At 38.3% G+C, this 24,273-nt stretch overlaps 1 protein-coding gene across 1 annotated transcript in view; it reads right to left on the bottom strand.

The window, feature by feature from the left end:
* Window positions 1-445: 445 nt before the first annotated feature.
* The window catches only part of CHSY3 (chondroitin sulfate synthase 3), a 134,800-nt gene continuing 110,972 nt past the window's right edge, over window positions 446-24,273 (bottom strand). The window contains exon 3 of the mRNA XM_085042060.1: window positions 446-7,351. Within this exon, the coding sequence (XP_084898186.1) occupies window positions 5,786-7,351 (1,566 nt within the window). The 3' untranslated portion in view covers window positions 446-5,785. The remainder of the gene's footprint in view (window positions 7,352-24,273) is intronic.

Below are 24,273 nucleotides of genomic sequence, written 5' to 3'. Positions count from 1 at the left end.
TTTTACTGCATTCCTCACTTTTTTTCTTCAAGTGCCAGTACCACTGTGTTCAGAGTGCCCTGTGCCTGCTCCTAGCAATCACACACTAAGCATTAAGGTGACTCCCCAGATACCATGATGCCTTGCACAAACTCAGGCTTCTACTTCTTACGTGGAAGTTGTCCCTACCTGGTAGCAGGTCTGAGTTTGGGTTTGGAGGCAGAGCTACACCCAGCAGTTCTCTCTCCAGTCACTCACAATTCGACCACCATCTTCAAAACATTTAGTTAGATCATCTTTTCTTTAGCCAAGTGTATGGACAGATGTGAAAAATAAGCCTATTTTATTGCTCCATATTAGCCTAATCAAGAGTGAGAGCAAGTCATGAAGGGTTCCCAAATAACCAGTAGTAACGTTAATAATCTCAAGCACAAGCATTTTTATTAATTATTCATTTTATTCACTCTTTTTTCTTTTTTTTTTCTTTCTTTTAATGAAATCACCTAAAGGCAATTTACCTGCTCTAAGCAAAAGTATTTGGCACCAATGTTAGCTGGAATACACCTCTTTTAGGAGTATCTCCATTGAACCCATTGCATTCGTGGGGCATCCTTTCTAAAGGTGTGCTATGCCCAGATGGTGCAGTAGCAGATGTATTTAATCCACTTGTCTACCATCTGATTAAGTCACCAGCCTCTGAATCTTCAGATCTCATGTGTTTAGGTAAGTCCAGTAAGTCTTGCCTGCTGCATGAAGCTGGATGCTGTGCCCATAAATTTGTAGTCACTTAAAATCCTTGCTAGACATGGCTGATTGGTGAAGAACACTATCACACTTCAGGCATGTTGTGAAGAGCTGAAGAGCTGAGATCTTCCCTCCAGCCCTACAAAAGAAACAAAATTCAGCGGCCTACAGTACCCAGTACATCTTTGGATCTCTGCCTACATGGGTAAGCTCTCCAGTCAAACTAAGAAAATACTGAATCAGCAAGGATGTTTTTAATTTATCTTTAAAGTTCCTATAAATAGCAAACATCCATTGAATAACGTGACTAGAGAATAAGGATCTAAAATAACAGTTTGTGGGGTGTAGCTAATATATCTGCTGCCTTACATCTTAATAATCAATATTTATTAAAATTATAGAACTGGTAAGTAAGGTTCTGAAATTGCAGTTAAACAACTTGAAGGCAAACAAAAGAGATCAAGCAAATCCGCAGATTCTGTTAATTTTCCCAGATTTAAGCATTACAAATTTTTTGCATTTCCTTGCCTTGGTGGGATTCTGTGGGTATGAAGGAGACCAGAGGATGAAATTAAGTAATAACATTCAGAACATTTTTAACTTACAGTGACAGGCAAATGGAAACAATTTGAAGTAGGACTGGAAACTCATTCACTAAAATATTCTAGTTCAGCAGTTTTGTATGGCAGTGAAATCATAAGCTGTAACAGAAATATCATGCTAGCTGACAAAAAAAGTTTCAATTCTGTAGTAATATATACTGCAAAGGGGAAGATCCAAGAAAAAGAAAAATAGGAAATTGAGAGTGAGTCATGGTAAGTCACCTTATTAATCAAGTGAATAAAAGCTGATGGAAGAAAATTAAAATTATTCTAACAAATTAATAAATTTAAAATGGACTAATTTTACATGTTAGTTACAGATGTACGACAGACTGTAACCTTCAGTGATATCAGTTATTGTAAACAGACTTAGTGAAACATCTAATTTTGCTGCAGTTTAGGACCATAATTATCAATGCTACTGTAACATCTTGGCTGATTTTTGTGTGTATCTACCACAGGATTTTTTTTCCCCTGATGTGATTCTCTTTTAAAAATAGAGCAGAAACATAAACATTTCCCCCAGTCCGTGGGTCACCAATTTTAAGTCCCTATTTTTTTCCATAAATTTTAACTGATTCCAAGTTGCAGGAAAATAAGATATAGACTACACATGTGTTTTCTTTGTATCTTAAAGCTGGCATCATTCTTTGGAGCAAGATATTTGATGTAGCAAGCTACATCTTAAGAAGCAATTGTAGTGATTAGCTGAGACTTCAAAGGAAGTTTAAATTGCTTATTTGCTCTGATTAAAAAAAGCGGTTGTTAACTCACGCTGCTTGCAACTCTCCACGGTTACTGAGGATGTGCAGTACACTCCTGTGAGTCATTTTACCAGCACTGAAATTCTTTGCAAGAGTCTTGAGGCACTGTTAAGCACACAGTAGAGGCACTTTTGTGCATACCCTTCTGGTCTTTGCTAAGTGCAGAAGGTGCCTCTCTCCATGCTGATTTCTGGTAAGACCATTAGGCAGCTTTTCCCCCACATGTCCCATGATATGGTAGGACCCAAGCACATGACCCAGAACCAGTAGCCCCACCAAGTGGAAGGACTGATGGCTTTGCCCCTTCATCCAATGCCCCTGGAGAAAAAACATGGAAGAGGTGTGAGACCAAGCTTTTTTCCCCTGAGGACAGTGAGAAACATGATCTGCAGAAGACAACCTGCCACCCCACTCAATGAATCCTCAGTTTGGCACCCCCTCATTCCTCCCAAGCCCTGCTTAAAATGGCCCTTTTGCTTCTCAAAAGCAGCTGGTGGCAGCAAGCACAGCTCTTTTCCTGTGCTGGCTTGAGCTGCCAGTTCATAGCTCCAAGGAGAGGCACCTGGCAGCACACGGATGATGTGGGCACAAAGTGCCAACTCCTGTGCCTGAGCCTCACACCTCACCCTGGCTCTCTGCCTGTCTTCAGCTTGGGAACCAGCACCCTGACACAGAGTATACTCATCAAGTCTTAGAAAGCCCAACCTGATGTGTTTCCTTCACCCAGGAGATGCAAATGCTTTGTTAAATTAAGTGTTGTTAATGGAAAAACACATCATGATGTGGTGGCTTGGGGATTCCTGAGATTTCCAAGTAGTGAATGCTGAGATTTTATTTTGAGAATGGCAGTGTCTTAAAAGCCAAAGTGTAAGCAGTTCACAACCCATTTCTCAGCAATGAAACCAGGAAACCTGTTTCCAGGGGAAGGAGGTTTGGGGGAAAATTGGTTGTTATGTTCTATTGTGAATTTACTTGTAACGCATTTACAAAGGGACATTATACACACAGAAATATCATTTTACAATCAGGATTATGATTCAGGCTGAACAAAAGCAAATAGCTGATTAACACAGATATTCCCATCTTAATCTATACATACATAACATTACTCTAACACTTTTGTGCTTTTTTTTTTCTTTTAATATGATCTCCTTAGAAGGCATATTATTCCTTAGACAAACTAACACAAGTTCTCAAGTTATCTCAGGATAGTTATTTCAAAAGACAATGCAATATTTCATAATAAACATTTATAATCAGGTTTTTAACAAAGTAATTCATCATATAAACAAATGAATCAGTCAAGACACTAAATAAATATTTGTACTGGTAAATACTAGCATTTTGCTTATATCATGTAGGACCTGATCCTGCAAGCCCTCTGTATACATCTTTATCCCCACTGAATGATTGATTTCATTGCTTGTTCTAATCTACTATTTTACTTTGAGCGGAGCAAATACTTTCTGGCCACTAAGTTAAGTAATTGAAATAAGCACTGGAATACATCCCAGTAGACAATGACTTCCTTAGATGTCTTTGTAAATCATAAGGTTTTCTCTTGTTTACAAAATCATCACAAACATTTATCAACAGGCAATCTGGTTTTGATATTTAAAATCTGAGTTGCATTGGTTAATTGAGATTCATCAAATAAATCATATGTTCTTTATTCTTGGCTTTTTTAATGAGCAAAGTGTGACTCAATTTAAAAAACAAATTCCAAGAATTACTTTGTAAGTGATACTGAATTTTTCTTTCATCAGACATTTGAGCTGACAATACTGGGCTAGGAAGGCAAGAGCCTCCAGGAGAATAACAAGCCAGGAGCTCTCCTTGAGGAGGGCTGCTACAAACATGAATTACACTCTCTCTGTTTTTATCTACCACAATTACTATCTTCTTCAAGGCAAGGGAATGGCCTTTTTTAAAGCACACAACAAACTATGGCCAGCCCTTTAATTCTGAGTTTACTCAATCCTTGTCAAGGTTGCCTTTTCCTTGCATGGTAAATCCAGAAGAGAGAACCACAGATAAGAGACGTTAACTGATCTACACACCTTCTTCATGCCTTAGGAAATTATCCAGATGTCCTCACACAAAGAGACGTGCCAGTGAATTCCAATCTTGTAGTTCTCTTGAGTTTTTTTGGTGCTGTTTTTGTTGGGGTTTTTTGTTTTTTATTTCTTAAGGAAACACAGCAGCAGTCAGTTACAGCTGAAAAACTTAATACTTTTTCTTGCCCAGCTGTGATTGAAATATAGTTTGAAGTCAAGGGTACTGAGGTTATTAGGTGTACCCACTGTAATAAAGTTTAGCTGAATTCTGATGGTTTCCTGAATATCTCTAAGCTCTTACCACAGTATAACATGAAATGTTCCAAGCATGTGGCAAAAATGACAACAACTGTAACAAATCACTGCCTGAACTGAAAAGCGGAACATACTTTGAAATTACGCTCTCTATATATCTATATATATATAGGGATATACACACACGCACATACACACACACATATATCCCTATATAAACATTTCTCTAAAATACAGAAATTTATTTTATTATTTCTCCTGTTGGTATTACTTTAAATACTTCATGAATCCACAATGTAACAGCTTCAGGCTGTTTGGAGAGATAAATCTGAACACAGTCTTATAACCTCCACTAATATAAATATATTGGCAAGGAACCTTGACCAGCAATAGTAAATTTTGAAACTTAAATAATTATTCTACAGTTACTTTAATTTTAACAACAAGTTGCTACTGAGTACCAATATTCGTGAAAAATGTAAAAAAAAAATAAAAGAAAAATATAGAGCTTTAACTTTTAACGCTGAAGTGCAGCCTAATGAAAGGAATGTAAAAGAAAATTGTGTATTTGACACTCATTTCAAAAAGAGAAAGAGCAAGTTGTGTGTTTCAAAATAAGAATGTTGTATGCTTGCACTTTATCATAAATGACCATGTCAAGTCATAGTTTCTTCTTGCCTGCAAATGAAGGATGTTGGCTCAAAAATCTTCAAAGTGTACATGAGCATTTGATTAAATCCTGTTGTGAAAATAAAGTTCATTTACACTTTGATTGAATAACAATGAGGAGTTTGGTTAATAATAAGACATTTAAGGACCTTGGTAGCCAGTACCAATTGTATTTGCAAGTAGCTCCTCAGCTTTACTCTTTTTTTTAAAAAATAAAGGTACAATTATAGTTATTCATTTACTTTAAAAATTCTAAAGATGAAGAAAAGTAGCATTTATACATATAAGTCCTCATATAAATTATAAAACTCAAGTTTATCTTAGAGAGTTCCATCCCCAGAAGAAGCATAAAGCACTTTTGTGGTACCTTCACCAGTAATTATTTGTATCACATCAAATATGAGAAATGCAACAAAGATGATACTGAATCCAAAAGCTTAAAGACAACATTCTTCTCATACAGTCTCTTGTGATGGAAATGCTCCACGGGATTATATGATTTCCATTACTGGACTGAATTTCAAATAAAGCAGATATGAAGGAATTCACCTCACCAGTTCAGTAGGTACAAGAAACATCAGTGAACAGCAGAGTCATCCCATTTGAGGTCAACAGTCTTTGGAAGACTACAAGGAGGGAGTTTAAAACTACGACAGCAAAATCAAATAACAGCAATGAGGTAAACTCCCGTAAAAAGGCCAAATAGGCTGAGTTGTCAAGACAGAGTCCAATTGTACCTGACACCCAAATGTTTCTGTAGCCAGAGTCCAGCGAGCTGCATGGTAGAGGCAAATGTACTTGCTTTGGACCCTAAGCACATTTTATATTGTTTTGGATCTAAATTGGGGTCACACTGAACAGGATGAAAAATATGGACAACTCCTACTTCCTGACTTCTGAAAGCCTTCAAGCCAGACGTTATCACTTTAGTAAAGAGGTCTACATCCTCAAGTCCCCAGCCTTGAATCGAGGTATCAAATCCACCAGCAGTAAGTAGATCACTTTTGTAAATACAGGTAATGCCAAACCCATACTCCCTCCAAAACCCAGTTCTTTTTGTGAAAACAAAACTACTGTCAGCTGGAGGGTTGCCTCCATATATTACTTTTGGATCATATTGGCTGAAGATGATAGGGTAGTAAACCTGCTCTCCCTGAATAGTGTTATCTCGGCATCGCTGAAGGAAGTCTGATGTGAATACCAGATCAACATCACAGAACAGCAGCAAAGTGCCATTGTCAAACTGAGACGAGGCCATCTCAAGACCTAAACCTCTAGAAAACTTTCCTGCCATTGGAATCAGGGTCATATCTGCCTTGGGATACTTAATGCTGTATTCTTTCATTAGCTCTATGTGTTTGCTAGAGTCTTGGCCCGGCTCGGAACTAAAGAGAATTATTGCCAACTTTACATTCTGCCTGGGAATCAGACAAGTCTTCTCAAAGTTTTCCATAAATCTTGAGAAAGTATCAAATCTTCCTGTGACAGGGACAAGAATATGTATTTTCTTGTCACTTTGTCCCCCAGTGTCTTTGGTGCTCTGGAATGATGAGGAAAAAATCTTTAAAGAATTTGAAAGGAAAGAGAAAGATTGAGTGTCAGTGTTGGTGTCCGCAAGCAAGCTTTTTACATCCAGCTCCTCTGCTTCTTTGAAGAAAGGTTTACTAAACAGTTGTTGAAGGTAAGCATGACGTCTCACTGGAACTGTAACTTTCCTTCCTTTGTGCCTTTTGTACAAAAGCAGTAAATCCAGGATGTACTCCACTCCATGCAGAGGGTCCACCCTGCGGTAGCCGTACTGTATTTCCTTGAAATCAATGAGCCTTCCCCTAGATCTGGAGTTCTCATTTATCATTTCCATGACTTGCATCACAGTATCATCCAGTGCAGCCCGCAGGACGCTGCTCAGGCTCTGCCGGGGTGGCTGGTTCTCTACCATTGAGTAAAGAAATTTTCCTGTCAGGAACTCCCACTCGATGACTTCATCCCTTTCACGTGGCTGGAAGTTATTAAAAGATGGCATCACTCCCAGTTGCTGATCTTCCTTATTTACTTCAGTGTTACTGAGCTTGCTCATCAGGACACTTTCTCGATGGAGCTGGATGGTCCGATGGCGCAGTTCGGAAATTTTGCGACTCAGTATGTAATTGTGCAGCCTGTATTGGTAGGCTGGTCTTTTGTTTGGATGAAGCGTTATGGCTGTGTGAATCTTGCTGTTGTGAAGATCTTGAATATAACCCTTGCGGTTGTGTTCATAGTTTTCATGGAACAATTGCTGCATCTAGAAAGAGAGAGAGAGAGGGGTGTAGGGGGAAAGAGATATTAAGTTGAAGTGTTTCTACCCAAAGAAGGACTCACATTGGTACTGGTGTCATTACCAATTCTTATAGTTCTTTTAGATCATGGTTATTTTTAGGCATAGAACTTTAAAGCATTCAGTAGAAAATATTTACATTGTTTTGGTCTGAGTTTCAGTAAGCAAATACTGTCCCTCTGTCTAAACAGAAGGTATCTTGGGTTAGCCTTTACTTCTTCTAACTGCAGAACTAAAGGAAATGCTTAGGCATAGGTCTGTGGGTAATATTTCTGAGTTCATAGGGGCTATGAATGAACCACTGTCTTTGCCTAAAGCTAAACCCTAATTAGCACAGATCCTTAATGAAAGGTTAGCAACACTAAGATGTTTTTTTAAGAGCACCCTGGATTGGTGTCTATGGAGCACAAAACTGATTGTACTGATACGTTAAAATGGTTAGTGCTGCTTAACATTCAAAAACTGACTTGCCTTAGCAAAACCTTTTTTTTAAATAATTCAATTTCAATTTCAATAATTGAAATAAAACCATTGTAATATATGTTTTGTCAGGTACATGTATAATAGAGTAGGTTAATTAAGCGATTGATTGTAACAGTAATTACCAATTTATTTCTGTAGCAAGAAAAGACGTTCTACTTCTGTCAGATTAGTAATTGTGATATAGTGAAGAGATACATTTTATGGTTGACAGGTCTAGGATCTAAAATATCTGGCCTTTATACTTTCTGTGCTAACAACTAAACTACAAGCAAATCATAAAACTTTCTCTGACTCAGTTTGTTCCCTAGAAGACAACTTAGCTCATTATTAATGTGATGAGTATTTATTCTTAAATGGGAAATGATATGGAATAGTAAAATATTGTCATCATAAATATATTTAAAACCCGCTGGTCTTTGCTAAGCTAACACCTGCTAATTCCAGAGATACAAAATTAATTCCCATGGCTAGCAGATTAAGGAGAAAAGGCTGGTTGTTTTCATCTGCAAACAGACTGGTCTGTAATTAATACATGAGGAAAATGTGCTAATTAGATAGAAAATGTTGTACAAGGATGTGTTGTGAGCCTGAGCACTAATCAGATGCTGAGATGGGTATTGAAGTTTGTCTTTTAGACACTGAAGAAACCAAGAGAGGTAAGTTCTGATTGCACAGTATCTCAGACTCAAAACATTAAGCACATTTTACTTCAATTCTTTCAAGAACAGAAGTTTTGCTACTGGAAATAATATTAAGAATAGGGCAATAAATGTAAAATAACACCTAACAAAGCTAAGAACCATGAAAACTATTTCAAATTCATTAGCATGTACAATACATAAACATTGTCATGTTTAGAAAAACAGAACTTTAATACAAAACTTCTAGAATGCTCCTCCCATTTCATTCAGACCCCAAGTGCCTCTGCTTGAGCAAACATGGTTGCTACTATTACTGAGATTAAAATTTTTGACCTTAGTCATATAACATGTAAAAAAACAACAGCAACATTTGAGAAATACCTTAAGCTATGTTAAATTTATCTCTGATAAAACAGGTACCTCTGTTATATTCAAGTGAAAATGAATGTGAAAAAACATACAGAGTTACAACATGACTCATACATCCCTTATTCACAGAACTCCTACCTAGAGAACGTTGGTCTGAGAACATTTGTTCTGTTTTGGAAGGTGGGTATTTTGCTTATTACATGAGATGAGATGAACCAGGAACACGAGGGTTTGGGTAATTTCCTTGTTATCACAGAGAACAGGAACCAACATCATCAGTTCTGTTAGTGTTTTAACTAGCAGTGTTGGAAAAACTGAAATATGGCTTCCTTGAGGTCTAGAGAGGGACACTGGAGGACAGGTGGATTAGAGGTTGAAAGGGAAAACAGTGTCTAGGAAATGTCAGTGTCTGGGTGATGATATATTTGCCCTTTGGAAAAACAATTTTCTCCCTCTATGATTTAAATTTTGAATAATGAAAAAAGAGAAGCTGATCTGGCTAGATTTCCAGCTCTCCAGTTATAAGTTACACTTCCTTCCTGCCTGTTTTACTTAAAATTGTATGCTGTGAGCTCTGCAAGGACTATGCTTTTGTCCTGTCCACTTTTTCTGCAAAAAGTTGAAGCCCTGGTTTTCACATCTAGAATTTCATAATAAAGTCCCTTGTTTTCACATCTAGAATTTCATAGCAAAGTCCCTTTCCTTATCGGAAAATAAAGAAAATTGGTAATATTGAAAACAATATAAAGAAAGGGAGGTGGTTTGAATGCTAAACAGTTATTTAACATCCTTGTCCACAAAGCCTGGCTTCTTTTTTAAGTCCTCTGATGAAGAATGCTATTTGAGTATAAATGAAACAACCATTAGCTTTATACGTTTACAACCATTAACATCTTTACACATTCTTCCTAAAGTACAGGATTTTTCGTATTCAAGCATATGAAAGTTTTATGTAAAGTAGTATAATGTATTTGATCCAAAAGATTTGCAATGGATGACAAATTATTGCTGCAAAGCTAAATGCTGTCCTCCAGTTGTGTAAATTCTACTGTAACCCTTGATTTATGATAAAATAAGCTTTACAGAAGATTCATTAGCAGCACTTATTTAACACAAATATTCCATTAACATAAATACTGCACTTTCCAAATTTTCACACGTTCCAATTTCTGTTGCCTTGGTTTATTATATATGCTCCACTGAAATCACAGACAGAAGATATACTCCATTATACTAATGATTTTGCTTTTGATAATCAACAACAGATAAAAAGTAGTAATGAAAAAGAATTGAATCAATTCAGTAATGCAGTACTAGCACACATACGCAAACCTGTACTAAGCAGAAGAGATATGACACTGAAATCATAAACACTTCCTGAAAATAGCATGTTTTAATCTCGGTGCAGAAATTTGTTCTCAATATTGCTGGAAAAAAGTCTTTTTACAACTCAACTTATTAACATCTAAATGAAAGCAATTCAATTTGATCCTAACTTTGCTTTGAAATTTCTAAGCAAGGTGGTCAAGCCTAGGAGGCAAAGGGAAGGATGATTAAATTTCCTGGAAAATGGATTTTTATGAGAGTCTGAATTGGAAAATGCAGTCATAAATGATCTGGAAAAGGAGGTGGGTTTGGGAGGTGGCAAGACTTATTGGCCATAAATTAAAATTATTCAGCATGTTAAGAGTAAACCTTCCCGCAAAAGTTTTCATGATTTTGAATGGCAAGGTAATAAAATGCAAGATTAAATTCTGTGTAGATAAATGCAAAGTACATGTAAAGGACACAATCCTAACTCTACCTGAAGAGTGTCAGATCACGTGCAAGCTGTTAAACTCTGCAAAGAGAACCTAGTTACACAGTATGCAATTCTGTTTAGATGTCTCACTAGAGGTTCAGTAGTGATGAAAGGAAAAGCAAATAGCATGAGGACAAGTCTAGAGTGAATCAGAAATTTCATCATATGGTTGTGATCATAGCCCACCAGCATCTTGAAGACTGTGGCCAGGCATGTTGTCAATATTATCCCATCTGAAGTGGATAGCACAGAATTATAGAATTTAAAGGCCATTAGGGACCCTAAATATCATCTAGTTCGAAACCCCTGCCACAGGCAGGGATATCTTCCTCTAGACCAGGTTTCTCAAGGCGTTATCCAACCTGGCTTTGAACAGTGTCAGCGCTGGGATATCCACAACATCCCTGTTCCAGTGGCTCACCACCCTCACAGGAAAGAATTTCATCCTAACATCTAGCCTAAATTCTTCCTCTTTCAGTTTGTCCCCATTACTCCTTGTTCAATCAGTACAGTCCCTGAAAAGTCGCTTTCTGGCTTCCCTGTAGGCCTCCAGATACTGGGATGTTGCTATGAGGTCTCTGTGCAACTTTCTCTTCTCTAGGGTGAGCATCCCCAACTTTCTTATCATGTCTTTGTACCTCTTATCAACTCTATGGCCTCTGCTGGACTTGGTCCGGTAGTTCCATCTCCTTCTCGTGTTGGGGGCACCAGAACTAGTACTCTAGGTGGGTGTCACCAGAGCAGAGGGGCAGAATCCTCTCCCTGGCCCTGCTGCCCACACTGCTTTGGACACATTTGGCTTTCTGGGCTGGGAATGCACACGGCTGGGTCAGGCTGAGTTTGTCATGAACCACCATGTGGGTACAAAGGCAATGGCCAAGGCTACCCAGTGATTGTACATGTGGCTCATTAAACAAACAGATAACTAGGGCAAAATGAGAGTAATCCAAAGAGGTCCAACCCTGAAACCAATGAAATCGGAGTAAGTGAGCACTGTAAGAAAAATAGATAGAAATGGTCACCATCTTTGGTGTCAACTATGACACTTACAAGAATGCACTCAAGACTCAGAAACAGAAAAGGAAATAATCACATAGCTCAAGCACAGATCTTACTGGCACAGCAAGCTGCTGATGACAAAATTTTGGATGGCTTTAAAGAGAGACCCAACAGCTTAGTGGGAGACTCCAGCCATTGCTAGCTAGAACTCCTGAGTTCTGTCAGTGACTGTGGATGTTGGAGCAACCACAAGTCCGAAGATGACTGCAAAGCTTAAGAAGATATATCACATTTCCTTATTGTCCTGCACCCCTGCCTCAGCTTCTCCTACCAGTTACTGCAGAGAGAGAATATTTTGCCAAATGAACATTTAGTTTGACACGATACAACCACTTTACGATCACTGAAATCAGTGAATGGGAGAATTTGTCTTCAATTCAAGATAATACATGGAGGCCCAATATTTTATCTTTTAATATTGCATGACTTTGTGACTTTTCTGAATAGTTTGCTGTCTTCTGAATGATTCTTACAGCACAACTAATGCAAGAGTTGGCAAGGACTTTTGCTTTCCTCTTTCCATGCCAGCTGAAATTAGAGGCTGGCAAGAAATACTAATAATCTAATCACGCTCTGAGGAACTCTGAACTGCAAGCAGGAATTAAAAAAATTTTAAGAAAGAAATCAGAATAAAGGCAATGCTTTATTATCATGGCAGAGAAATACAATAGCTAATACGCAAGCACAAGGTAATTTGCATTGCGAGCTCTGGAATCATTGTAATCAGTGTGATTTACTGATGTAATAAAAAAGAAAAGTTCTTATTACGTGTACACAAAAGCCCAAATCAACCTACTTTATTATTGCAAGACTATCACATATTAAAGGAGTGAATGCAAATGGTGCTTTTTAAATTAACACAATTTTTCTTCAAGCATTAAGAAGAGTTCCTCCTATTTAACAGGGAAGACATAAAACTTAATCCTCCATCCACTCTAGCTCTTCTGAAAACCCCAGTAGCACTAAGCTGGTGACCATTTTATCTAAACTGGACTTTTAATAAATGTAGAAATAAGACGAACAGGAATTTTTCCTGGTCTTTCTTCCCTCTGCTCTTTAGGGTTTAGCTCTGCTAAAGATGAGGATTTATTCACTATTTCCAGTCAGTTCAAGGGACATTTCATCCATATGAAGTACACATGTAATCTGCTGTGTTTGAGATGATACTGTTTTGCTGAACAGCAGCAAGTTGAGTGCTAAAAAAAATTTCAGATGACTGCACATTAGGATGATCTCAGTAATATGTACTGTAATAAAATGCAGCACTAAGCTATAGGTAATCATAAGTTTCTGGACAAGAAAACAGATTTGAGCAAGTCAGTTTTGGTGCTCTGAGAAATACTATCAGCCTGGAGAAGATAAAGATTAAGACTGGAATTATGAAATTCATATGAACTAGATAACAGAGAAGCAACAACAAGCTATGTACAAGTGGGGAATTATCAGTTTGGAGGGAATTTATTGCAGAAGCTTCTAAGGAACAATATCATAGCTAGTGACACTGGCACAAAATCTTGGACACTGCTCATGACACAAAAGCAAGGACAATACGACTAAACAAGAGGAGAAGACAAACCATAGGAAGAGCCAGGGAACATGGAAATTAAGAACTTGCAGCAATTAAGACATTAAATAAAACGACACCTATAATCCTACACTCATGGTTCTAAGACGTCAGTGAACAAGTATCTTAGGAAAGGTGACTTACTAAACTGGAAATAGTTGACATACAAAGAGACCAAACGAATATTAGGAGACAGTAAGGTGATGTGAAGAGATTATGAAAATTCAGTGTGAATCCTCTACAGAAAAAGGAAACAAAACTTTTGTGTGGCATCAGTGAGAATACTTTGGAAAGAAGACAATTTCACACAATTCAGGACCTGCATCTTTATCAAATGCATGGGACCAAATCAATGCAAAAGAAACTTGTCAGGACCAGAAGGGGTTGATGTTATTTGGCTTGTTTAATCCTACAAAATGAAGGATAACAATCATGCTGTCTCTAAACACATGAAGTAAATAAGAAAGAGGTGATGAAAGCAAGTTAGCTTTAGGTTTACCTGCATGGGAAATTAAAGGAAAATTTCTAACTGTCAGAAGAAGTATTTAGATCAGCTTTTCAGAACAAGTAGTACATACAATTTATTCAGGTTATAAATAACAGATTAGGGGTATCAATGACTTGAGATATCCATTCATTTTTCCCTAATATTAAAATGTTTGGTTTTTAGTAAGAATTAATTACATTTTATCAAGTGGCAGTAGCCAACCTTCTTACAAACAGACATTGCACTGAAAATACCTAACATCCTCTTTCTATTTATTCCTCATCCATAATATTTCCCCATGTTTCCTCTTTGTGTAATGCATAACAAAATAGCTTTATATCAGTAAAAACAATAATGACTGGTAATGTAATAGCTTTATAACACAACCAGTTGTTTGTAGTTTATCAGAGCACAATTATGCTGTGAAGCATTGTGCTACCAAAGCAGAACAAGTATTCATGTTTCACTACTCAAATTATTGTAAGGGATTAAAACCTGCTGTAGTGTGTTTATAGGATTTTTTGCATATGGATGCTGTTCTAGAGACTTCTCCCTAGCAGAAACCTGGACCATCCCATGCTGTAATCTTATTGGTTTACCCCTTTCTCCTCCCTGGTTCCTCCCCTCTGGCTTTCCCTAGTTGGTTCTTCTGAGTAACCATGCCTGTGTTCCCTCTCCTGATAACCCGCTGAGAGAGCGGAACTCAGTGTTCACCATCTTGGCTTTCCAGCACCCCGAATCCTCCCCTGCCTCTCCGCCCCTCTCCACCCTCCTCTGACCCTTGACTGTGGACCTAAATAAATCCCTGGAAACTCCAGATTGTGATCCTGCATTTCTTCCATCGCCACACCTTCACGAAGTCTTGCGTCCCCCGCAGCTCCACTGCCTGCTACAGCCACGTGTCTGCCTGGCGGGTTCTGGCCACGGGCAGCCCTCTCCACATTGCGGCGTGGGCATGGGGTGGCCGCTTGTGAATCGTGATACCGCACTGCTGCAAAAACCTACAGCTATCTTTGTATTATACCCATCACTTTAGCATATAATGCACCAGAAACAAGAGGGAAAACTACAGTGTAATTGTAATCCATGAGTGAAGGTAAAATGCCATGTATATAAAAGTTACATCTTGCTGCATATTGGAAGGTATATCTCCTAACTTTTCCTAGAGAAATAAGTTTGAGACAACACAGCCGTAAGAGAAAGTGATAAATGCTACTCCATTTCACACACGCCATTAACAGACACAACTTAAAAACCAGAATCAAGTGCTGTTGCTGACACTGTCCCCAAGATGAACAGAGCTTGATGGATTGATTTCAGTTCTGCTATGTAGGGGTTAGTAATCAGAAAAATTACAAGTGCATGTGATAAATTCAATTAATAGTTACTCCAGCATTAATGCTGTTCACTCAATAGAAAGGGATCTAACTTCTTATTCACAGATTAGCTAGGTATGATCCCCCCATCTCCCTTCTCACATCAGTCAAGTCAGTGGACTGAAATTAGCTCAGCATGCTCCAAGCAAAGTGATATCAAGAAAAGCTAAAATAATGTGCTTCAGGAAACAGTGCTGCTCTGCTAATATTAGTAGGCTTTGTTGACATCTCATCTCTTTATAACTTTGAACTGAAATGCCCACTCCAAATCCCAAAATTTTCCTGAAATGTAATATGGACAATACAAGAAAGTTGTGTAAAGTCATACTGTTTTGTGTATGATTTTAGCTACCTTCCTTCTACAGAGATACTTTGCCAAGCACACAATGTAATAAAATCTAACAAATCTGCACAGGCAAAACAAACATATGTTAGAAAAAGTATGGTAAATACTTGAAATTTTCTAAACTAGCTTGTAAACAGACAAATTAAACTGGTATGCAAGGACAGCAGCATCATGGAAAGAAACAGCAAAATGTTTTCAATTACCCTGAGTATTATCTAAGTGAAACAATTGTGGAAAACGCTGCATTTCAGTAGTCAACAGATTTAAGGAAGGCAAGCTGACAGCCTCTTGGCCTCATCAAGTTTGGACTGCCTGGTGTCACTAACCCCTTTCTTTGGAACAAGCCAGCCTTCAGAGTAGGAATACCAGGGTAATATGGAAGGGATGACAGATTAAGAAACTGGTAACAGTTGCAGTTACAATGAACAACAGCCCCCTACACACTGCCAATCTTTCCACTGACCTGTGAAAGACAAATGGCTGACTCAGCAGTGTTGATGATGCCAAAGATCTGACTCATTTCCAGTTCTGGATGATAAAGGAGGAGTGATCACAGAAAAGGTGTAACTAATTTTCCTATCATATCTTAAGCTTCGTGTAGTTTAGTCATCTTCAGACTTGTGGCTGGTCCTACATATGCAGTCATTGATAGAGCTCAGGACAGCAAAGCAGGTCCGCGTTGTCAGGGAGTTACACAGTGAGACACCAGCAAGTGTACTGGGACCACCTACATGTTTACAATGTGAGTCTTGGGAGCTGAACATGCCCTCCATGGCATTGAACTAATCCCCCTGCAGGCCAGCAGGTAGAGGCAACTGCAGTTCTGCCATTTGTTTGCCTCTTTACAGAAGGTGATTTACCACAGTAGCATTGCTGCTGTCATGTCCAGATGACAACCCTCAGCATGCATGTACTTCATGTCCTTTTGAACATCTTGGTGGGACATGTGTGCTTCCTTAGGTAAAGGCTTTGCCAAATGCTAAAACTGTTCTCTGGCTCCCCCAAGTCAGGCAAAGGAGCAATTCACCCTCCTGGAAGCCAAATCACTCATTACCTCAGTGCCATACTTCCAAACTCATTCTTGCCAAGACTCCTGCCCTGCCACAAAGGGTGCTGCAGCTCCCTGTACAACCAAACACCCTTCCCTGGCATGTCTCATACAGTGTGACACAGACACAGAGTTGATTAATTATTGCTTTTTCACAGATTTTAAGATCATTAATAATTATTTCTTTCAGCATTTCTACCAAGACACTAAAATACTCCATCATTAAAAAAACACACATTACATTATGGTCTACTTGTTAGCTATAACCTGTATCAAGTACACTCTGTAAGAAAAACTAGCTTTTTATGTACATGCTTTATTATTTACAGAATTCATACCATATATTAAAAGCATTGCAAAACTTGACCACAAATGTAATATATAATCTTCTATAACAATACATCTTCAATGCAAGCCAGTAAACCTTTCTGAAGGCTCATACACAACAATGCATCAGAGCATTTACAAATATTTCTTCCTGCAAAACATATACGTGTTTAATATGCAGCTGAGAAAAATGATTAATCACTAACTTTAAGGAGCAAAAGAAGAGAAAAGCTACTTTGACAACCTCTTACCTTTACGCATAGACCTGAAGGTAGTTTACACTGATTATTGAACTGTAACATTAAAAACCAAATTTTTGTGTTAGCAAAATAAGAACAATTAAAGTTTCAGCGTGCCTATGGAAGTATTTATTAAATTAAGTGAAAGTTACAATTAAATCTACCACATAACACATGTATGCAAAGTGTGTATGTACTTTTATTTCTTAACCTGTCCCTTTCTCACTGTGTAACACATTTGGCCATATAGCAGCAAAAACATGAAATCTGTCAATTAGCCTCCAATACACGCAACAGAAAAGAAATTTTAAAGTCTTTAAGGTTAACTATTTAGAAAGAAATATCAAATTCCACCCATTAAGAGAAAAAAAGATGAAAAAGTGATTTGATAACTAATTATAGTTTCTGAATTGTTTCTCTATGTGCTATGAAATAATGTAGTATATTTGTTTAACTGATAAACCTTACTAAAACATGGAGTCAAGTATTTGTGTGTTGGACCAAAAATTTGAATACTGTAATTCTCTGAAGTGTATAAACAGCACAAATGATGATTCCACATACACAAATTATATCGAGACTGGAAATTTTGCTTTTTTTGGGTACCTTGTGGGTATTATCACAGTTGAACTAGCAACACACCCCACTTTACAGGATTACCCCAGAAGGAATTTTTACTGAAAATTTCCCTTTTGTTACACCAACAAAGATAGTGCCCTTTTCCTTCCTACTCAGCAGCGCTGATACGTTTACATTTAGCTTATCCCAAAAGCCTTCCCTCCTACAAAAATCCCCACACTTCTGAGGAAACCATCCAAATACTGACAGCTAGCATGGCCACCACTTTTTAGCATGGATATACTCAGCACAGTAAAAAGGCCAGAACTCTTCACAGTGTTACAGCAGAGTAATTTGGTTTGTAATAGTATGAAGATGCCTGGCACAGTATTTCATTCACGCTTGGCTACAGCCATTCCTAAAAACCCCAGTGGTAATGTATCCTTTCTCTCTTTCACTTGTTCAGAGCAATCTCCTTGTACGTGTTTGAGAGTCTTTGTCCATCCAGCCCCATTTCCTGCTAAGCAAGCAAAGTTGAACCCACAGAATTAACACCCTGTAAAGGCCCGAGGCTGTGCTGCCAGCTTCCTGCGATGACTTCACTCCTCTCATCCCAGCTGATATGTGTTCAAATGCTCAGCACACGACCTGCACTGCTGTAACATCACCTGACGTGGGAAAGTAACCCACTCCACTCAGAAACCTGGCATGTTCAATGCCTGAGATCTTCTCCACTGAAAGAAGAACTGGGGAGATTTCCTTCTACAGTGCAATATAAAAAATTAATGTTTCTACAGCCTTTATGCTTCAAGTATTCTGAGTGGGTAATCTTAAAGCATTGGGAGAGGACAATTTCATATAGCAAGAGAAAGCAGCATTCTGCATGCCCCTGCCCCAATAATAACACTAGCTATAAAAAGTATGAGGCTTCTGTCTCATGAAATTCCTTATACTGTAGTGATATTTTACAAGGCATAATCCTACTTACTGGGAGACAAGCATCCTGCAAACTACAACAGCCTGACACTAAGGGCTTCCTGGTATTTACTGGAAAAAATCAATCTTCCTGAAGTATCTGCATGCCTGTACCATACTAAACCTGTCATCCGCTACAGAAAACGCACATCTTATTTGCTCAGCAGGAGCTTAAAAGGTCTTTCTTAACTGATTCAGTCCTAAGTGTCTTTATTTTTGAAGTAACTCACTAATCCAAATGTGAAGAAAACTTTGAGAAAAAGCCACTGTAGTTTCTAATTCCTCTGAAAAAACTGCTTTAAGAATCATGCTTCAGGGCTACAAGATCTAAGTGCTGAGGTAAACTGCAGTATTCCTCTGCTTCACAAGTCAGCCACATTTCTGTCTAAATGAAAAATGCTAACTGAGAACAATCATTTGAGTTTACTTTTCACAGTATATTTATCATCACAGTATACAAAAGGGAAATGCTGTGAGCTATTATGCATCAGTGGAGTCAATTATTGGGACACAAAAGGTTTTTCCTCGTGTTTTAGGAGCCTTTAATAGTACTACTGGTTGAGACTAAAATTTGAGGCTAAAATGAAAGCAATAAATATTTTTCTTAAGCTGTTTTTATTGCTTTTTACCTTCAGTTTTATGTAAGTTTCCACAAAATCCATTTTGATACAAGACAGCAAAACCAAACAGCCCTATCCAGGTATGGATATTTGGTAACAGCATACTGGTATTTGGAAACAGCAGTTCACTTTCCATAAATATTAAAAGAAATAATAGAATCATCTTTATTTCAAGTAGAGGCATTAGCTATGCAAGCCGTATACCAAAAAAGTTCTCCCTTTAAGCTTTTATCACAATTATTTATGAAGAGCTACTTAATATAAACTAGTTTTGCACAGTGATAGGCATTCTATCACATCTGTCATCCCCTTGCACTTCTGTTTCCAAAAACACAAGGCTTTGAAACTTATTAAGTAAGGTTAATCCAGTGCAACCTGACACAACTTTGATTTTCAGTCTTGAAACTGATCCTACTTGAAGACCAAGGGACTGGACCAGACGATGTCCATGACCTCTTTAACTTATATTACTCTACAGCCCCACAATTGCATATTAATTAGTAAACTGATATTCTGAAACGTAATTTGAAGAGGAACAGAGTGGTAGAAATGTCTACTGTAGAATCAGTATTAGGGAATATACGCTTGACCTCCTCCAAAAGTTTTTCACAAAAGTATTAACTTTGACAGGCTGGAAACACTGATAATTCACCATTATTTTTTAACTTGTTAATACATGATCTGTATTATACAGCATATGTGCAGAGGTAAATACATAGCATTATTCAAAATTATTTTGAGTAATTGAGCCTTAAGGGGATGCTACTTTCTCTGTTCATTTATCCATTTTCCCCCATCATTTTGGAGATTTTTTTTTCACCAACCTCTTTTACTGTGTTTTATTCTTCTGCAGATTTGTGGACAATACTTAGACACAGTAAAAAATAATAATTCTCCTGTGTTTAGCTGATACTCTTCCACTCATTCACATATCTTTTTCTCCTGCCCATGCTCTGTATATGCCCAGAATTATGCACTGGGAGCCTTACAAGATGAATACAACATAGCTGAAGATTGAATACATGGTCTCAACACCTTTATTGTACACATCCAGTTAAACAAAATAATACCAATGACAATTTCTTTAGCTGAACTGTCATGCAATTAAAAAAGCTGGCTGATTTGTCAGTTTCACACAGGTGATGCCATAAATAGTGCAGTATAACATCTTGTGGAGAATATAGTATTTCTTTTTGGCTAACAAGACTGGATGTACACCTACCAGACAAAGGACAAATGAGAATACTCTATGCTTATTTCTTGGTCAAAGTTTCTAGGTCAAACGGTTAGAGCTGTTAAAGTACTGCCTGAGAAGAAACATTAGTTTGTTAAAATTGTCTCAAAAGCCCACGTAGGTGGAGAATAGAAGTTAGTAAGAAAGAGTAATTTCAAAAAGTCAAAACAGAAAGGATGACAAGAGGAAACACATGGGAAGCCAGGCTATCCTGGGGGGTGGTGAGGATCAATTAACTTACACGACCATGCAAAAGTTGGAAAGGTCAGATAAACCAGAAAGAAATTCTTGATCAGGAAACATATCTTGCCACATATGGAAGCAGGCAGTGCACCAGCAGATCTCTTCTTTGATAAAACAATGCTTCTGAACAGTAAAAAACCAAGGCAGGCAACTGCTGCACATAGGGCTTGCTTTGTCAGCACATGAATACTGATGGTGTGCTCTAAAAACTACTGCAACACAAGTCTTACCTACAGCCACCTCCTCCCACTGGGAAATTGAGCCATACCAGGAATGGTCACATAGCTGGAAAAGGGGGATTTAGCTACAGGGGGCCATAACAAAAAGGCACTAGGTTAATGAAAATTTTCTAAAACTAAACAGACGATAAACCCAAAAGTAGCCCAGGAACACTAGTCAGAACAGCAGTGATCCCAGGCAGAAATGAAGTTTGCTATCCCCTGCAGACTGGAACCAAAGAGGAAGGAGATTGGGGAGTTTCTCAACACAGAGTTTGTACAGATCTCTCATCTGAAAAGATCTGCAGAGAAGAAACAACAGAATGCTGCACTTGCTTTTGCTGTCACTTGCTTGATATTTCTAGAGATATTTTCTCCTCAGTATAGGCAGATCTGAAAGGAAGTCTTTTCATGTCTGAAATATTTGTAACTCCTAATAGTAAATCATATTACAAACAAAAAATACCTCAAGCATTGAAATGAGAACAACTCTTTAAAATGCCAGTGAGTCAAGAAGTCAAGAAAAATGAGACTGGTTGGAAAAAAAAACCAGTCCCGTAACTCTCTATATATTTCAACACAAAATTATAATTATGCATCTAAAAATTTATTTCTTTTGAAGCATAGGCATGCAGTTACAATTTTCTTTTTTCTTTTAATCTTTAGAAGTTATCATTCCACTGCAAATACTCTTCAGAAATCTGCTGGGTTTACGCTCTAAAGAAGCTTTTGAATCCTTTAATTATTCAAAGAAAAATTCAATAAACACTTGCATAGCCAATTAAGGACAGATTTGTATTCCAGCACTATCAGACAATGTTGAAATGATGTATAAAGAGCAGCATCCATAACTTCCATTAAGTAACAACATGAACTGTGTTTAAATACTTAATCAAACAAATTAACTGTCTGCATACATTACACATTTTTTTACATTAATACCTAAACATCTACAACAAAAACACTGCAGGAAAACACCTGGCCTTGAATGCCTTTGTTTATTCATAATTAGCTATATTTCACTATTAGTTTAAGTATTTTAATTCCCTAGTCCACTGGCCTTACTTGGATAGATTTTTCCACACAAAATAAAGAAAAAATAAGTATTTTCAAGTGATATACATTAACTGAAAAAAACCAGAAGCTTAGCATAGGAGTGACACGATGATACCTTTACAGATGGAGAATAGGAATTCAATCTGCAAAATCCATTTAAAATTAGATTCACCAGGTAACATCAGATAAAAACTCACTGCCATCTTTAGCAGTACTGGTCTAAGGATGGAGTCAAGAATGTGAGACAGAGGAAATGCATGTTTTTAAAACTATCTCGCAAAATGGACAATATAAATATGCTCCTAGGGGAAGCAAACTTTTGGAGACCTAAAGCTGCCTGGAAGCCTTTTGGACACCTTAAATAGATGACTAGTCTCCTGAAGCTCAGGCAAAGTTGTTTAACTTCCTGTTTTCTGGTAATAAATGAAACATAGTGGCAAAATCTGAGGTATCAAAAGAGATAAAGGATAATGGAAAGTGGCAGACAAAAAAGAGAAACAGGTCAGGGCTAGTGCCTATCTAGGACTTACAAGGAAGAACATATTAAGATAAAAACTGGCAATCTCATAAAAATCAACACTTGTAACAGAGCACTGTCTTTTTGTTTAGACCTTAAAGTTATTTGATTTTCTTTGAAGTTTGCATATGTATTCAAACTGTCATCAAAACCTGGCTTTTTGCAAAAGCTGTAGGGTTGATTAGATGCTAAGATATGGACATGCTGGAGCACAGGACTCCTGAAAGACAGCATCCAAGGGGAAAAAAAAAAAAAAGGTGTGATTTCATGTTATCTAAGATAGACAGACTAATAGGATAACAAGGCTGGTGAAGGCCTTGGAACACATCCTGTGAGGAGTGGGTGAGGGGGCTGAGGTTGTTTAGACTGGAGAAAAGGAGGCTCAGGGGAACCCTTATCATTGTCTACAACTGCCTAAAGGAGGGTCTAGCCAGCCAGGGGTTGACTGCTTCTCCCAGGTAGCCAGAGACAGGAGAAAAAGAGTCTTAAGCTGCACCCTGGGAGGTTTAGGCTGGACATTACAGCCTTCACAGAAGGAGTGATTAGACGTTGGGATGTGCTGCCCAGGGAAGTGGTGGAGTTGCTATGCCTGGAGGTGTTTCAGACTGGGTGTGACACTGGGTGCCGTGGTCTGGTTGACAAATTGGGGTTAGGTCACAGGCTGGACTTGGGACCTTTCCAACCTGATTGACTCTACGTGATTCTATGAAATAGATTACACAAACACACTGAAGTGTGTTTAAACACTCAGCCATAACTTAATCTATTTATATTTATATGGAAATGGTCTGGGGGACTTAGAGCTATGACAAAGGGTTGCCCACAGCAGGAAATACTGCTGAGTGGTAATCTTGGATGATTAAAGCAATGATCCACTGGGAAATGCCCCTCTCTAGGTGCTGTATCTTTTTATCTGCATGAGGTAAGAGGGAATTACAGAATTATAGAATAGGTTGTATTGGAAGGGAGCTTTAAAAGCCATTTAGTCCAACCCCCATTGCAATGACCAGGGACATCTTCAAGCAGAACAGATTACTCAGAGCCTCATCCACACTGACCTTGAATATTTGCACCGACGGAGAATCTCTCAACACCCTGGGCATTCTGTTGCAGTGTTTCACCATCCTCACTGTAAAAAATTTCTTTCTTATATCTATTTTAATTGGTCATCCTTCAATTTCAAAGCCATTTCTCCTTCTCCTAACACTCTATGCCCTGTTAAAAAGTACCTCTCCAGCTTTCTTTTAGGCTTTCTTCAGGTACTGGGAGGCGGCTCTGAAGTCTCCGTGGAGCCTTTTCTTCTCCAGGCTAACTCTCTCAGTCTCATTAGGAGACATGCTCAATCACTCTGGATAATCTTCGTGGCCCTCCTTTGCACCTGATCAAAAGGTCCACGTCGTCTTTTTGGGGACCCCAGAGCTGGATGCAGAGTTCCAGGTGGGTCTCACCAGAGCAGAGCAGAGGTGCACAATCCCCTCCCTTCCCTGCTGCCCACACTGCTTTGGATGCAGCCCAGGACACGTTTGGCTTTCTGGGCTGGGAGTGCACATGGCTGAGTCATGTCCAGCCTCTCACCCACCAGCATCCCCATGTCCTTCTCCCCAGGGCTGCTTTCCATCTGTTCATTCCCAGCCTGTGTTGGTACTGGGGGTGGCCTCAACCCAGTTGCAGCACCTTGCACTTGGCCTTGTTATACCTCATGAGATTCCCATGGGCTCAAGTCTTGAG

This window comes from Lichenostomus cassidix, chromosome Z (genome assembly GCF_008360975.1).
Source record: "Lichenostomus cassidix isolate B80296 chromosome Z, HeHo_3.0, whole genome shotgun sequence".
Lineage (NCBI taxonomy): Eukaryota > Metazoa > Chordata > Aves > Passeriformes > Meliphagidae > Lichenostomus > Lichenostomus cassidix.
This window is presented reverse-complemented; position numbering and strand designations above follow the sequence as displayed.